The sequence below is a fragment of the Notechis scutatus genome, chromosome 2 (genome assembly GCF_049901735.1).
Source record: "Notechis scutatus isolate UNSWTSFEM ecotype Mainland chromosome 2, rNotScu1.2, whole genome shotgun sequence".
In the NCBI taxonomy this organism is placed as follows: domain Eukaryota; kingdom Metazoa; phylum Chordata; class Lepidosauria; order Squamata; family Elapidae; genus Notechis; species Notechis scutatus.
In genome coordinates, this window is record NC_142010.1 from 22691498 (window position 1) to 22705255 (window position 13758).

At 39.2% G+C, this 13758-nt stretch overlaps 1 protein-coding gene across 2 annotated transcripts in view; it reads right to left on the bottom strand.

Moving 5' to 3' along the window:
• Positions 1–11350: 11350 nt before the first annotated feature.
• The window catches only part of LAMB2 (laminin subunit beta 2), a 64297-nt gene continuing 61889 nt past the window's right edge, over positions 11351–13758 (bottom strand). For both annotated transcript variants that reach the window (XR_003372227.2, XM_026682625.2), the window contains exons 32-33: positions 12445–12604; positions 11351–11966 (exon numbers count right to left, since the gene is read on the bottom strand). Coding sequence is in view for 1 of the 2 variants with exons in the window: in XM_026682625.2 (XP_026538410.2) it covers positions 11830–11966; positions 12445–12604 (297 nt within the window). In the remaining variant the exon portion in view is untranslated. The remainder of the gene's footprint in view (positions 11967–12444; positions 12605–13758) is intronic.

A 13758-nucleotide genomic window follows, 5' to 3' on the forward strand; every position in this document is an offset into this window, starting at 1 on the left:
GGAGCCAGGCCCACGCCCCGTGACGTGTTTCCGGAAACCGGTAACGCCGCAAAAGCCACGTGACTCGGAGGGAGGGAGGGAGGCGGGGGCTACCGCGGCGCGAGGAAAGATCACGTGAGCCCGGGAATGGTGTGCTCGCAGTCTGTGCAGAAGAGGAGGAGGAGGAGGAGCAGCAAAGGAACGCCTCCGCCTTCGTGACGTCATAGTGGGCTCCCATGGCAACTGTTCTTGTTAGGTGAGGGCTGGTAACACAAAGTCTCAATCTGCCTCGGGTGCTGTGCAGCAACCGGTCCGACCCGATAGCAGAATACAATGCGGAATTGAAATTCGATCCCGTTTTTCTGATCCGTTGCTATTCGACAGGCGAGGCCGCTGTTCTTCCTTCTTTTTTTGGAAAGTATTTTTTTAATTAAAGATTACGATTACACTATTAAAAAAAAATACAAGCTCAAAGAAAGAAAAATAGCGAAAAAGTGCAAAGGGCAAAGGCAAGACGGGAAGAATAGGAAAAATAAAAATAAAAGAATACAGTTATGAAAAGAAATACATAAAGAAGTGACTTACAATCTTCACACTAACGGATAAAAACAAGTTTAGTAACTTTTTGTTTCCTCTTAAATTACAACAGATGATCTTATCTGTAAGATCTTATAGATAAGATCTTATCCATCTATAAACAACTTTATTTATTTATTTATTTATTTATTTATTTATTTGATTTGTCAATTGTTTACAAGATAATAAGTACAAGTGTATACATAGTTGTGAATATATGAAATGGGTACATATAAGAAAAATAATAGAATAAGAGAAACAATAGGACAAGGACGGTAGGCACGTTGGTGCGCTTTATGCACGCCCTACAGACCTCTTAGGAAAGGGGTGAGGTCAATAGTAGACAGTCTAAGGTTAAAGTTTTTGGGGTTTGGGGAAGAGACTACAGAGTCGGGTAGAGTATTCCAGACATTGACCACTCTATTGCTGAAGTCGTATTTCCTGCAATCAAGTTTGGTGCGGTTTACTTTGAGTTTGTATCTGTTGTGTGCTCTTGTGTTGTTATGGTTAAAGCTGAAGTATTCATTGACAGGTAGGACATTGCAATGTATGATTTTATATACCATGCTTAAGTCGGACCGAAGACGGCGTAATTCAAGGTTTTCTAGTTTTAGAATTTCGAGTCTGGTGGCATAAGGTGCCTTGGGGAACACCACTATTGACAGGTACTGGATTTGATAGGACGCTCCCGATTTTGACCATTTGTTGTCTGTTTGACAGGAATGCTTCTATCCAGTTATTCAGTTGTCCAGAGATACCATAAGATTTTATTTTTAGGAGTAGTTTGTCGTGTACCACTGAATCAAAGGCTTTACAGAAGTCTATGTAGATTGCGTCTATTGCTTTGCCCTGGTCGAGTTGTGTAGTCCATATGTTTTTGCAGTGTAAGAGTTGCAGATTACAGGATAGTTTTTTTCTGAAACCAAATTGTTTATTGGAGAGTAGGTTGTTTGTCTCTAAATGGAGGATGATGGATTGGTTAATAATTGATTCCATGACTTTACAGGTGACGCAGCATAAGGAGATTGGTCTGTAATTTTCAACTAGGCTTGGGTCTCCTTTTTGAAGATAGGGATGACTGTGGCTTGTAACCATAGGTTAGGCAAGGAGCTGGTCCTGAAAGATTTTTCAAAGATTATGCTTAGAGGTTTGGCTATGGCAGTGGATAGCTTTCTTAAGAAGTAGGCACATATTCCATCCGTAAATCCATAAATCCATAAAGCATTTCAATCCTGGTGTCAGCAACAGGCCTTTAAAGGTTACAAAAAATAACAGCAAATCCATTTTTTTTAAAATTTTTATTGGTTTTTAAAAACAAACATAAACAAAACATAAAAACAACAAGCTATCTTCCATAGGTGTACATACAGTGTGCTGGTTGGTTTACAAATTGTTTTGTGCTTCCATTTCGTAGTCTTCAATTACATATAATCTCATATTGTCAATCAAAAATTAAATACCTTAGTATCATTATTAATCATTTGACTATACTTTTATTCATTCATGTTTTACAAGATAACCATAATTTACTTAATTTGTTTTATAACAGTTCATATTATCATCCCAAATCTATCCTAAAATCATTTTGTAGTTATAATAAGAAATAAGTACATCTTTATATATTATTTCCTAAAAATCTACATATTTCATTGCTGTACTTTGTTGTCTAACCATTGATAAGAAAAGATCCCAAATTTTATAAAATTGTTTATCCTCTTGTTCTCTAATTTCAAATGTCAAAATACTCATTTCAGCACATTCCAATATTTTCTTAATGATTTCCTCCTGTGGTGGTATTTTCTCATTTTTCCAGTTTTTAGCAAATACAATCCTAGCCGCTGTTAATACATTTACGATCAGGTATTTCAAGTCTTTACTATATATTTCAGGTAAAATTCCCAATATAAATATCTCTGGTTTCAAGTCTATATGTTTTTTTGTCATTTTTTCCAACCACATGTGGATTTTAGTCCAGTATTTTTTAGCATCCGCACAAGTCCACCACACATGGTAAAATGAGCCAGGTGTCTGATGACATTTCCAAGATTTTTCGGATTTATTCTTGAACATTCTTGCTATTCTTGTCGGGGGAAAATGCTACCTGTAAAACATCTTATACAAATTTTCTTTATATGCTGTTGACATTGTCATTTTATAATTTTGAGACCACAATTTTTGCCATTTCTCTAAATCCCATATCCAAAATTCTTCCCCCAAGCAATCATAGTTTCTTTAACTTGTTCTTCTTCTAGTTTAATTTCTAATAGATATCCATACAATTTTTTAATCACCTTTTCATCAGTACCTGTCAAAATCTTATCTGTCAGTCAGTTTATCATAGAAACCCTCTGTTTTAGAATCTTTATCATACCTTGAATGTATTTGCGCATATGAAAACCAATTCATCTTTATACCTTGTTCCTCTAGTTTTTGCATAGATTTAAGTTCACCCTTTTCATTCAGTATTTCACCATATCTAACTGTTTGTTCCTTTTTGTATATTATAGGATACGAGAATGCTTCAATAGTCGATAACCAGACTGGAATTTTCAAATAACATTTAAAACATCTTTTAATCTTCTCCCAGTTTAACCACAGAGACTCCCGTATATAATGTCTTCTAAAATACCCCTGTGTTTTAGTTCCTTTGTACCATAAAAAAGCATGCCACCCCAACAACAAATCATGTCCTTCTAATGTCAACAATCTAGCATTTCTTAGTGTTATCCATTCCTTAACCCACATCAGATTTGTAGCTTGGTAGTACAATTCCCAATTAGGCAAACCAAATCCTCCTCTAATTCTAGCATCTTGCAAAAGTTTTAACTTTATTCTCGCTTTCTTACCTTGCCATATATATTTCAACACTATTTTATTTAAATCTTCAAAGTAGTCTTTTCCAAGCCTAATTGGAATTGTTTGAAACAAATATAAAATTCTGGGTAATATATTCATCTTGATTGTTGAGATTCTCCCTATTAGTGAGAGTTGTAAGTTTTCCCATTTCGCCAAATCTAGCGCTGTCTGCTGTTTAAGTTTAATATAATTATTCTCTTTTAATGTACTACATCTTGCTGTCAAATATATCGCCAAGTACTTGATCTTATTCGTGACTTGCATTTTCAATAGGTCTGCCAGTTCTTCCTTTTGTCTTAATAGCATATTCTTTGTCAAAATCTTTGTCTTTTTATTTATTTTCAAACCAGCCACCTTTCCATATGTCTCTATCTTTTCTATCAATTTTGATGCTGTTTCTAAAGGGTCTTCTAAAATGAAAACCAGATCATCCGCAAATGCTTGCAGCTTAAATTCTTCCTTTTTGATTTTCATTTCTTTTATATTCTTTTCATCTCTAATAACACAAACAACAAAGGTGATAGTGGGCACCCTTGTCTTGTTCCTTTTCTTATATTAATAGAGTCTGTCAGCTCTCCCTCTATCATTTGCTTATAGTATATAGTATATAGCTTCTATTGCTTGGATAAATTTTCTAGCAAAACCCATCTGTTCCAACAGTAATAACATGAATCGCCAATTCACATTATCAAATGCCTTCTGTGCATCTAGAAATATCAGAGCCATTTGTTTTTCAGGTTGTGCCTCGTAGTATTCCAAGGTGTCCAAGATTACTCTCATATTGTCTTTAATTTGTCTCTTTGGCAGAAATCCATTTTGATCAGGATGGATAAAATTATTTAAATATTTTTAAATTCTTTCTGCCAATATTGAAGCAAAGATTTTGTAATCTGCATTTAGTAAAGAAATGGATCTATAGTTCTTAATTTGTAATGAGTTGGCCTCCTTTTTAGGAATAAGTGTAATATAGGCTTCTGACCATGATTTAGGTATCTTCTTCTTTAACATAACTTCATTCATAACTTCTAGCAATGGAAGTTTCAACGATTCTTGTAATGTTTTATAAAATTCTGCCGGAAGTCCATCTGGGCCTGGTGCCTTTCAATTATTTTGCTTCTTGAGTGCTTCAGTTAACTCCATCATCGTTATGTTGCTTTCTAACATTTTTTCAGTCTCTTTAGGTATCTGAGGTAAATTAGCATTCTGTAAGTACTGTTTAACTCTTTCCTCATCAATATTCTCTTGCATATATAATTTCCCATAGAAGTCTCGAATGATTTCCTTCTTCTCTTTGCTATACGGTAAATTTATAGTAGGACTAGCTCTATACCCGTGCTTCGCTATGAAATTATGTGATCGGGCTTAGTTTTGGGGGAGGAAAATAAGGGTGGGGGGGAAATTCTGCCTCTGCCTACCAGCATCCATCAGTATTCATCTGGCTAGCGTCCTGTCAATGTGTGAGAGAGTTGAGGGCTGTTTGGAAACTGAGACAGTATTCGCTGTGTGAGCAAGGAGACAGCAAGGAGCCTGGGCGTGGCTTAGCTCAACTGTTCTGTACTAAAGCTGCTTGGTGCTGTGAAACTGAAACTCTTCTCTGCTTGTGTTTTGCATTTGGAACAGATTTATTTTCAGGTGGGGAAGGAGGGGGAGTAGAACTCCTTAGCATCAGAGCGTGTTAATAATAATATACGAAATACTAATGCTCTGATGGTCATTTCAAAGAATCCTTTCTTATTAAGCACCTAGAAGCCAAGAGGAACATACGTGCCAGATTTCAAGTTTGTAGGCTTTACAGTTCTGGAGATTTTGTGATGATGCGTGAGTGGTATTTCGCTTTGATATATATAGATGATGGCAACAAATACTATGTGGTTGCCATATCCTCACTTCATCTTGTTCAATTGGCACTTTTTCCTCTTCCATGGCTTCATATAATTATCAGCTAATACCCGAGAAAATAGAAGTACTATTCAAATAATCTTGATAGGTTGGAGGGACAGAGTAAAAGTATACAATGACATTTAACAGAAGAAAAGGTGACTGCACAGGTGTAGGACAGGAGATACCTGGCATGGTAATGAAGAAAATGTTGGTGTAGGGTTGTGAAAATAACCTTGAGGAACAAGAAGAAGAGACACAACTGAGGCAACAGTCCGATAAGAGAAATCAGAGTCCAGAGCAGGAATATAATTTGAGAAAATATTTCAGGCTTGATCTTACCTACTTCTCTTGAATGTAAAGGTAGGAAAGGGAGAAGTGCATTCAAACTTCCAAGATTCTGTTACTACGACTTTATAATAAAAATATTATTAGCATTCACAATTTTAGTTTCCTGGTCTGGTCTACCTCGAACGGTTTAAGTCTTGGAATAGTAGTTGGTTGCAAATAAATTAGCCAGCAGTGTGTTATGTCTGCTTAAAGGGCAAGTACAATTTTAGATAGTATCAACAGAAGTATGAGCCATGGTGGCGCAGTGGTTAGAATGGAGTACTGCAGGCAAAATCTGCCGACTGCCAGCAGTTCAATTCTCACTAGCTCCAGGTTGACTCAAACTTCCACCCTTCCAAGATTGGTACAGTGAGGACCCAGAGTATTTGGTGAATCGCTTAAGAGTGTTGCAAAGCACTATGAAATAGTATATAAGTCTAAGTGCTATTGCTATCGTGTCTAAATCACAGGATGTAATTTTTCAACTCTGTTCTACGTTGTTCAGCCTGCCACTCTGCATACTGTGGAAACAGCAAAGAAATGTGCGTAGCTCAAGGTTGGAATGTTGCATGGATTCTTACATACCTGTTGATTTATGGGTGTTTATTAAGGGAAGATGTATTTAGGACTACATTTGCTTCCAATAATTCGTTACAATAACATTTTAATTCAACTCAAATCCAAGACTGCAAGAAAATTCCTAGAGAATTCCTGGCATTCTGACAGAACAGAGATTAACAGATACAGAGAGATAACCCAGGCTACAAATAGGGAGAACCAACACAATGGGCAAGAACCATTTAAGTTGAAACAATTCAAACCAACCAAACTAGCTCACCATGGCTCATACTTCTGGCCTAAACAGAAACAGACACACAAACGCTCAACTGCCATATATACGAAGCCAGCAAACTCCCTTGTATCAGAGCACTGACAATGTCGCTCAGCTTGGTCATAAAACATTTGCAGGAAGAAAACCAAGCTCAATAAACACCAGCATCCCAACGTTTGAGTCCTGAGTCCAGTTCTGGGTGGCACACTTTTAAGAAGGCGTCAGAGAAATTGGAACAGGATCAGAGAAAGGCAACAAGATGATCCTGGGATTAGAAAGTAAATCCTGTGAAAAGAGATTGAAGGAGGTTGTTATGTTTAGCCTTGGGGGGAAAGACAACTGAGTGGGGGACACTATTGCATTCTTCAAATACTGGAAATAATGTCAGACGACAATAATGCCACGACCTGTTCTTCATTGTAGAGTGCAGGATATAGAATAAAGGATTTCAATCACAGGGAGACAGATCGTGATTGAACGTTAGGGAAACAAATATCTTTAACAGTAGTAGTAGTAGTAGTAGTAGTAGTAATTACTCAAAGTAGTATGAGGGGGCTCCCTTACATCTGATGCTTTTAGTAGGAAGCTGAGCAGCCATCTGTCAGGGATGCTGTGATTTGGATTCAACCTGGTAAGAGGTTGAAATTGGTGGCTTAAGTGCCCTCTTCTAACCCTATGATTTTGTTAGTATCTGCTTAGCTGATGGCTGGGCAAGCCTTTTATGTACCAGATAGGTTAATGCTCAATATAAGTCCCTGGTCCCTGTGAAGCTCCTGTTTATTTATTTATCTCTCTTTAATTATGATGCAGAGGCAATCCCCCATGTTCCAATAAGTAAACGTATAGGTAAAATAATTGAATCAAATATTATGGTATCTCTTTGCCTGCCTGCCTGCCTGCCTGCCTGCCTGCCAGTGAGAACAATCAACCAATGGAACAGCTTTGCCTTCAGAAGTTGTGGGAGCTTCATCAGTTGAGACTTTCAAGAAGAGATTGGACTGCCATTTGTCAGAAATGGTGTCGGGTCTCCTGCTTGGGCGGGGGGTTGGACTAGATGACCTACAAGGTCCCTTCCAACTCTGATTATCTGTTATCTGCCTGCCTGCCTGCCTGCCTGCCTGCCTGCCTGCCTGCCTCCCTGCCTATCTATCTATCTATCTATCTATCTATCTATCTATCTATCTATCTATCTATCTATCTATCTATCTATCTATCTATCTACTCTGAAGTCTATTGTTGCTGCCAGCATCCAACCAGACAGGTCTTAATCAGAACTTGATGGTTATGGCAAAATTCTAGTAATTTGAATGTCATGGGTTTAGGCAGTATAAACCATAAGGTAAAGAGCTGAAATCCAGGACACAATTATTTCTCTGAGCTTTTAGAGGAATTTAGAAGTGGAAGTTCTTTACTTTTGAAAATATTTCTAGACTGCCCGTGACCACTTGGGTCATCATTTCAGGGATATTTCCTTACCGGATTCTTCAATGCTTTCAGCAATAGTAGAGCTTCTAATATACTTGAAAAGTTCCTAAAAATTCAGGGAGACATTCAAAGATATACCTGCCTTGAACAGATCTGTATAGCCCAAACTAGGAATATTTTATGACATTTTGTACTGTCATAAAATGATTTAAGATCATTTTGGTCATAAAACGTTTTATAAAATCTGCCAAATTTCAATTCAACTGGAGACATTGGTCCCAGATATTGAACACATTCTGTAAGTTAGCCCATTTGAGATACCTTGGTTGAAAAGGTTTTGCCTTATGTTCAATCTTCCACCCCTATTTTGCAGGTCTGCAGAGCAATTTTTATGTTTCCTTCTCAAAAAAGCAGAACATTTGATGCTCATTTTTGGCAATGGCTATAGAAAAGGAGGGTTCAGTCCTAACCAACCTAGCTGACAACTTTGTTGTCCAAAAGGTAGAGGGTTAAACTAGAGGGACAGCCATACTGGACTTAATTCTTACAAACAGAGAAGAAGTGATAGAGGGAGTTGAAACTGCAGGAACCTTGGGTGAGAGAGACCATGCCATACTAGAATTCAACATAACACAAACACAAGCAACAGAACATAATGACACCAGAGTCTTGGATTTTAAAAGAGCTGATTTCAATAAACTCAGAGAAAACTTGGGAAAGATTCCATGGATGAAAATCCTAAAGGGGAAAACAACTCAAGAATGTTGGGAAACTCTAAAAAGTATGATCATAGAAGCCCAGACCAGCACAATACCGCTGAGAAAGAAAAGCAAGAAATCCAAGAAGAAACCAGCATGGCCGCACAAAGATCTTTCTGGCAAATTGAAAGAAAAAAAGGATAAGTACAAAAAATGGAAAGAACATACAACTAAGGCAAAATATCAGCAGATAGCCAGAATCTGCAAAGACGAAGTCAGGATAGCAAAGGATCAGAACGAACAAAGACTTGCAACAAAAGTCAAAGATAATAAAAAAAGTTTCTTCCAACATATAAATAACAAGAAAAAAACCCACTGCACCATATCTTTCAAAAATCCTGGAGCACATACAACGAACGGTTGCAGGAACTGGGCTTGGCTAGTCTAGTGGAGAGTAGGACCAGGGGAGACATGATAGCGGTCTTCCAATATTTGAAGGGCTGCCACAGAGAGGAAGGGGTCGAGCTATTTTCCAAAGCACCCGAAGGCCAGACACAGAATAATGGATGGAAACTGATCAAGGAGAGATTTAACCTGGAAATAAGGAAAAACTTTCTGACAGTGAGAACAATTAACCAATGGAACAGCTTGCCCTCGGAAGTTGTGGGAGCGCCATCACTTGAGACTTTCAAGAAGAGATTGGACTGCCATTTGTCAGAAATGGTGTAGGGTCTCCCACTTGGGCGGGGGGTTGGACTAGATGACCTACAACGTCCCTTCCGACTCTGATTATCTGTTATCTGTTACCTAATCACTCAGCCCAAAATCAGACTTTACAATCCTGGCCCTGATCTATTTGCAACGTTGCCTCACTCTCTACTGCTGTGCCTCCTATATGAAAAACTCCCTGCCTCTTCTTTAGAGAAAGAAGAGAAAAACAACATTCAAACATTTCTTTCACTTCTCCTTTTCTTTTGTTTCACAAACAACATTTTGTGTCATCTAGTTATTTTCTAATCATCCACAAGGGATTTCTATTTAGCAATGAACTGTTGGAATCTACGTATTATTTCCTATCATTTTGTAATTTGGGGATTATTTCTGACATGAGGCTTTCAAATGTACCCTGCATTGATCCATGAACACTGAAATTATTGAACATGCTAGGATGTTTTAGGGCAATGTACAATAAATTGAATGAGAAATGCAGATTTATTAGAAAAAGAAGACTTTTTTCCCCCTTAATTCTAGATTGGATCCCTCTTTGATAATTGTCCATCTATTACTTCTTGTCTTGCCCTCATGTGCTTTGGATAATAGGTTGTTCCCTTCTTCTTTGTGATAGCCTCTCGTATATTGGAAGACTATTATGCCACTAGTCCTTGTCTTTGTTAGACTAGACATACTGTACCCAGTTCTTGCAACCATACCTCATATGGTTCATCCTGTTTTAGCCTTTAGTCCCCTAATCATATTTGTTGCTCTTCTTTCTAAAGACTCAAGATATGTATATTTTTATCATGACCGGAACTGGACGCAATATTCCAAGTGTGTTCTTACAAAGGCATTTGATTGAAACATTACAGTTGCCACCCCTGATCTCTGGTCACAGACCTGGCCAGGCCATGTTTAAAGATCCAGCTGAATTTTATCTCTAGAAGCAAAACCCTTTCATTTTTTATGTGGTTTGTTGCACTGACTTCATTCTGGTATGAAGAAATGGACCTACAGTTATAGAAAAATATGAAGGCCTATTTCCCCCCTCCTCTCCCCTTATGTTTACAAAATTATTTTCCAGAATGCTAAACTAAAATGAATTTTGGAAGAAAAGTCTCTCAATGACCAAGGTGACTTTATACAGTCTTCAGCTTTAGGAATAATGTGCCCCTGGATGCCAGTTGCTTGACAAAAAATAGTTGTTGCTTTGTCTCTTTCTCTCTCTCTCTCTCTCTTTTGGAGGCTTCTCGGAAACTAATCTGATCTAGCTCAGCATTTTTAAGGATGGTTCTTCTGCAGCAGCAAAGCTGTAATTGCTTTCCTATTGTTACTTCCTCTCTTGCTGTTGCCTGGTTTCTGCCCATTGGGACTATTTCCAATTTTGGATAATGGCCATGTTTGACATTTCACTGTCAACATCTCAGCAATATCCTGCATCAATTCTACCCAGCCTGTACTATCTGAACCAGCATTTGTCATCCTCCATGACTTTTTAAAGACGTGTGGACTTCAACTCCCAGAATTCCTCAGCCAGAATTCTGACTGGGGAATTCTGGGAGTTGAAGTCCGTGGATCTTAAAAAGTTGCTAAGATTGAGAAACACTGGGCTAAACCAACAGCGTCAGCATTTTCTAGCTTACTTCTACTGTGTTTCTCATATAATAAGGCTGGGTCTTTTTTTTTTTTTTAGCCCCGAAAAAATGGCTAGGCCATCTTTTCGGGGGTGACTTAATTCCCCCCCCCCTTGCATCTTCGGGCAGGCAGCAACGGCTTGGATGTTGACCTCGGCATTGGTGGGGCACTTCGTATCGGGGTCAATGCAGGCAGCACCATATCCGGGTGTGCAACAAAAGTACTTCCTAACGGCAAGCCCCCCCTACCATTCCCCACATTTCGCATGTTTTAATACAGGCCTTAATTTGGGGGGAGGGACTTAATTTCATTTCATGCCTATAAAACATGCTGAGACTTCCTATTGGGGGAGGCCGTATTGTTGGAGAAACAGGGCAGTTTCTGTGGTGAGAATTGAAACTTGCTTTAAACAGACAAAGGAAGAAGGTAACGTTGCAAAAAGCACTGCCACTTTGGGGTCTTTATTTTCCTACAAATGTAAGGCACTCCGGTTAGGGCAAGTCATGTGAAACATATACACCGGTGTAACTACCTCTCTGATCCATTCTTAGACCATCCTTCTCTGTTTTTGCCCGCATGCTTTGAAAGGAGAGTCCTACATTACCATGTGTGAAACACTGAAAATAAAAATAGCATAACAAAAACAGAAAAGCTTTAAGTACTGCCAGACTGACATTCGCTGGGCAGGGTGTTAACAGTCTCACAAGTAATGGGGCATTGTTGTGTTTTCGATACAATGGAGGTTGTGAGTCGGGTGATGCCGCTATATCAAGAGATGCCAAGAAGGAATGGCCATTAAGAATCAGAGCTCCGTGTAGTAGTTGGAGCTGGGCCATGCTAAGCTGAAAAGCAGCGTTACTTTAAGCACGTGGACAGGGGTAGTAAGTGGGAGCACAGGATGGGGAATCATTGGCAGGTGTTGTAGATTTGGATTTGCTCATTGATGTCTTTTAAGATGCTTCTCAACTTGGCTTCCAGCCCATCCAGATGGGCTGCCTTCTCTTGTAGCAGTTTCTCATTTTCTTCATAGGTTTCTTCTAGCTCTGAGTAAGGAAGGAGGGGAAAAAAGGTTAAAGATCGAGAAAATTGAACAGTGTATGAAAAAATCTTCGCTCGTGGCACATTCACAGTTCTGAATCTAATATCCAAACAGCTAGTTCTACGTTAACTTTGTCTGAAAATCCAGACACAAATCCACCGCCTCTGGCTGAGACACAGATAGTCCTTGACTTACAACTACAATTGAGCCCAAAATTTCTGTTGCTAAGCAAGGCCGTTTTTAAGTGAATCATGGTCCATTTGATCACCTTTCTTGCCGGAGTCTTTAAGTGAATCAGTTGTTAAGTGAATCGCTGCAGTCATTAAGCAAATCCAGTTTCCCTCATTTACTTTGTCAGAAGCTGGCGATCACATGACCCAGGGACAAATTAAAAATGTAACTCTTCATCGTTTATTCTGATCCATGCCCATGCGTGCGTATACACACACACACACACACACACACACGTCATAGGCACTCACTGCTCAGCCGCCGTAGTTTTTCGTGAGCATCGCGCAGAAGTCCTTTGGCCTCATCTCGCAGGTGCTCTGCTTTCTTTCGGGCCCCCACTACATGCTGGGCTTTTCGTTCCACTAACTCCTGCATGGTGCGGTATTGATCACCGAGCTGTCCCTCCAGTACCTGAAATTCAGCAGGAAACAGCAGCAGGCGGTATAGGTAGTCTTTGACTTACACGTATAATTGAGCCTACTGTCAAGGGCTCCATTCAAAAGTCTCTACCCGCATCTCTCAGAGTAAAGATTGATTTATTAGGAGTTAACATGTCAGCGTTTCCTGGTTGCAGCCTACTCTGACACATCATTCATTTCACCCTTGACCCTGGTCTTCCCCCCACCCCCTGGATGTATATTCTCCAATGAGACACATCTAGAGCCAAGAGTCATCAATCATGCTCTCCAGTAATAATCTTGCGTGTCAACTGCCTCGGCTGCCAAAATGATTATCTGAAGCATTTAAGGAATGCATTTCTTTCCCCCACTCCCTTTCTGCTGGCAACTAAAAAGACCAAAGAAGTATTTGTTAGTTGACACCTAGCAATTATAGTTGTAAGTTGGTCGTAAAATGGGCTACCACGCGACTGGGCCTATTTTTAACCTTTTTTTGCAAGGTGGTCATTCAGTGATCGCAGAGGCCATAAAGCAAATGCTCCAGTGATTCAGCAAACATTGTGGGGATTAGGTTGCTAAGTGAACCCATTGTTTGCTATAGGCTGTTTTTTTTGGCGAAAAACTGAAGTAAACACCAGGAGATAGTGAGTGATGATCCTGCCTCTTGGAATTATTTCTTTTAAAGGGCTTTCCAATTTCATGTAAAATAAGATGCTGCACAGGAGAGGTTGATGGCTATTAGCAAGATGGAGTACCTGAAGCTTTCCAGAGTAGTGTTTCTCAACTTTGGCCACTTGGAAGTGTGTGGACTTCAATTCCCAGAATTCCCCAGCCAGTATATTGGGCTGCAGAATTCTGGATGTTAACATCCAAACTTCTTAAAATGGCCAAGGTTGAGAAACACTGTTCCAGAGGAACAATGGCAGAAGATGCTGAGAGTTATAGTTCTCTAAATATTGATGAAATATAACCTCACTACCACGAGGCAAGAGGGAGGATGAATATCGCCCTGTTTGTTCCTGGTGGAGACTTCAGTGCACACACCCCTGCAATTCCTAGGAAAAAATCATTTTTATGGATGACGGTATCTTGGCACTGGCCATGGCTGTTGTGGTTAAATTGCAGCATTGCAGGAAAACTCTGCCCACAGCCTGGAGTTCGATCTTG